Source organism: Colletotrichum lupini, chromosome 7 (assembly GCF_023278565.1).
Source record: "Colletotrichum lupini chromosome 7, complete sequence".
Lineage (NCBI taxonomy): Eukaryota > Fungi > Ascomycota > Sordariomycetes > Glomerellales > Glomerellaceae > Colletotrichum > Colletotrichum lupini.
In genome coordinates, this window is record NC_064680.1 from 3,704,049 (window position 1) to 3,705,903 (window position 1,855).

The 1,855-nt window shown below is 29.4% G+C and overlaps 1 protein-coding gene across 1 annotated transcript; it reads left to right on the forward strand.

Moving 5' to 3' along the window:
- Positions 1–251: 251 nt before the first annotated feature.
- CLUP02_14132 (uncharacterized protein) lies at positions 252–482 on the forward strand (the record flags this gene model as incomplete). Its single annotated transcript, XM_049293064.1, has 1 exon — positions 252–482. One exon carries the CDS (start codon positions 252–254, stop codon positions 480–482), a length of 231 nt encoding a protein of 76 aa, XP_049150210.1.
- Between the last annotated feature and the right edge of the window lie 1,373 nt (positions 483–1,855).

The following is a 1,855-nucleotide window of genomic DNA, read 5'->3' on the forward strand; positions in this document are numbered from 1 at the left end:
AGACGCTATCTTTCTTAATATTTAAAAAAAAGGAATATAGTACTAAGTAAATTTAAGGGCAGCTAGAGGGGTCCTTTTTATACTACTTAGATCTTTTAAATACTAAGCTCGTATAAGTATTCTACGCGAGTAAAAAGTATAGCCTAGACGATTTTTATAGGATTATCCTAGATACTAAGGTATTATAATAATTAACTAGAAGAAAAGGGTAATTCTAAATACTATAAAAAATCGCGCTAGTAATACTTAATATGTTAATAGCGGGTATTACGAGGATTAGTTTCGGCCTAGGTAAAGAAATCGTCGCCCTAAGTATAATAGAAGTAGAAACGTACTTTAGAACGATAACTTTTTATATTTTACCCGTTAATACCCTATTTCTCCTATATTTAAAAAACATAGATCGACTAAGTATTATATTTAATAATATAAGGAACAGAATCTTTAGTAATAAGTACTTTAAAATAGTCGAACGACGATAGGGGTATGCGTTTATAAAGCTTATTAATAATACGAAGTTAATTAATTACCTAACGAAAAGTAAGCTTAGAAAACTATACTAGAGATTTAGGTACCCGTCGGTTATGAGGCTATATAACCTCTTAAAGCAATTAGGTAATAATAATATCGAAATAAGGGCGCTAAAGTAGTTAATAAAAGTATATTACTAATACTAAATAAATACACAGAGCTTACGTAAATTTAAGTTTAAATTGCGTAATAAGCTTAACTTTAACTAGGAAATCGTTATTAATATCTTCTACTTAAATAATTAGCTAGTATTATATATAATCGACGTAGCTATATCTTTTTAAATAAGGTAATTCCTCCGGGATTTATAAGTAAAGATAGTATAAGTAGCTTTATGAAAAAGCTAGATTAATATATACTAAGGACCGCTAGATAGTATTAGAACTAACGCTAGTACTAGCTTTAAGTCGGTAGAATTTAGGGATAATGTAACGGCCTACGGTATATAGCTAAAAATCGTACTTATTAAAGCGTACTATAGTATTAAAAAAGTAAAAAGGGCACACTAGTAGTTAAAAAGGGCGTTTAGAATTATTAAAAAGGAAAATCCGGATTTTACTAACGACGAATACCTTTAGATAGTACTTAAATACTATAACGATACTATAAGGCCTAACGGACTTATATTAACGTTATTAGTATTTAGAGTATATTTAAGAACGACCTTAGCCTCGTTACTATTGCTAAGTATAAGCTAACGAGCCTGAGTAGTTAAAAAAGTAATGCGGGTACTGCGCAAAGTAAATATAAAAAAGCAAGTTAATAAAGTAATTACTATATATAATAGGCCCGATATAGAGGATAATCTAAATATATTATTAAATTCGGATATACGAGTATAGCGCAAAATTACTTAATAATAAGCTAGGCTATATAAGTTAATTTTTATTAACGAGCGCTTTTATATAGTCGCGAGGGATCGCGACTAGTTACTCGAAGTATTAATTATAATAGTTAGACCGTACTATATAGATCTTAACGAGGTAATTTCTAACTTATAAAAAAAGAAAGAGCTAGGGGAAACTATATAACCCGCGGCAGAGGCATAGGAAATTATCCTTAACAAAATCGTCGTAGTAATACTAATAAACGACGAGGAAGAGGAAATTACTAAAAGGGCACTAATATTACTAGCGAGACGTTATAAAAGACTACGGTAGCAAGCCCTAACGCGGCAATTTATTATTAATAACAAAGTAATTAATACCTTTTATATAATAAAAGAGAAAGCTAATTTTAAGCTAGTAATTAAATTACGTAAGGAAGGCGTAATTATAATTATTAAAAAGCCGTATAAGGGATTAGATCTTATTAAAATAGATAC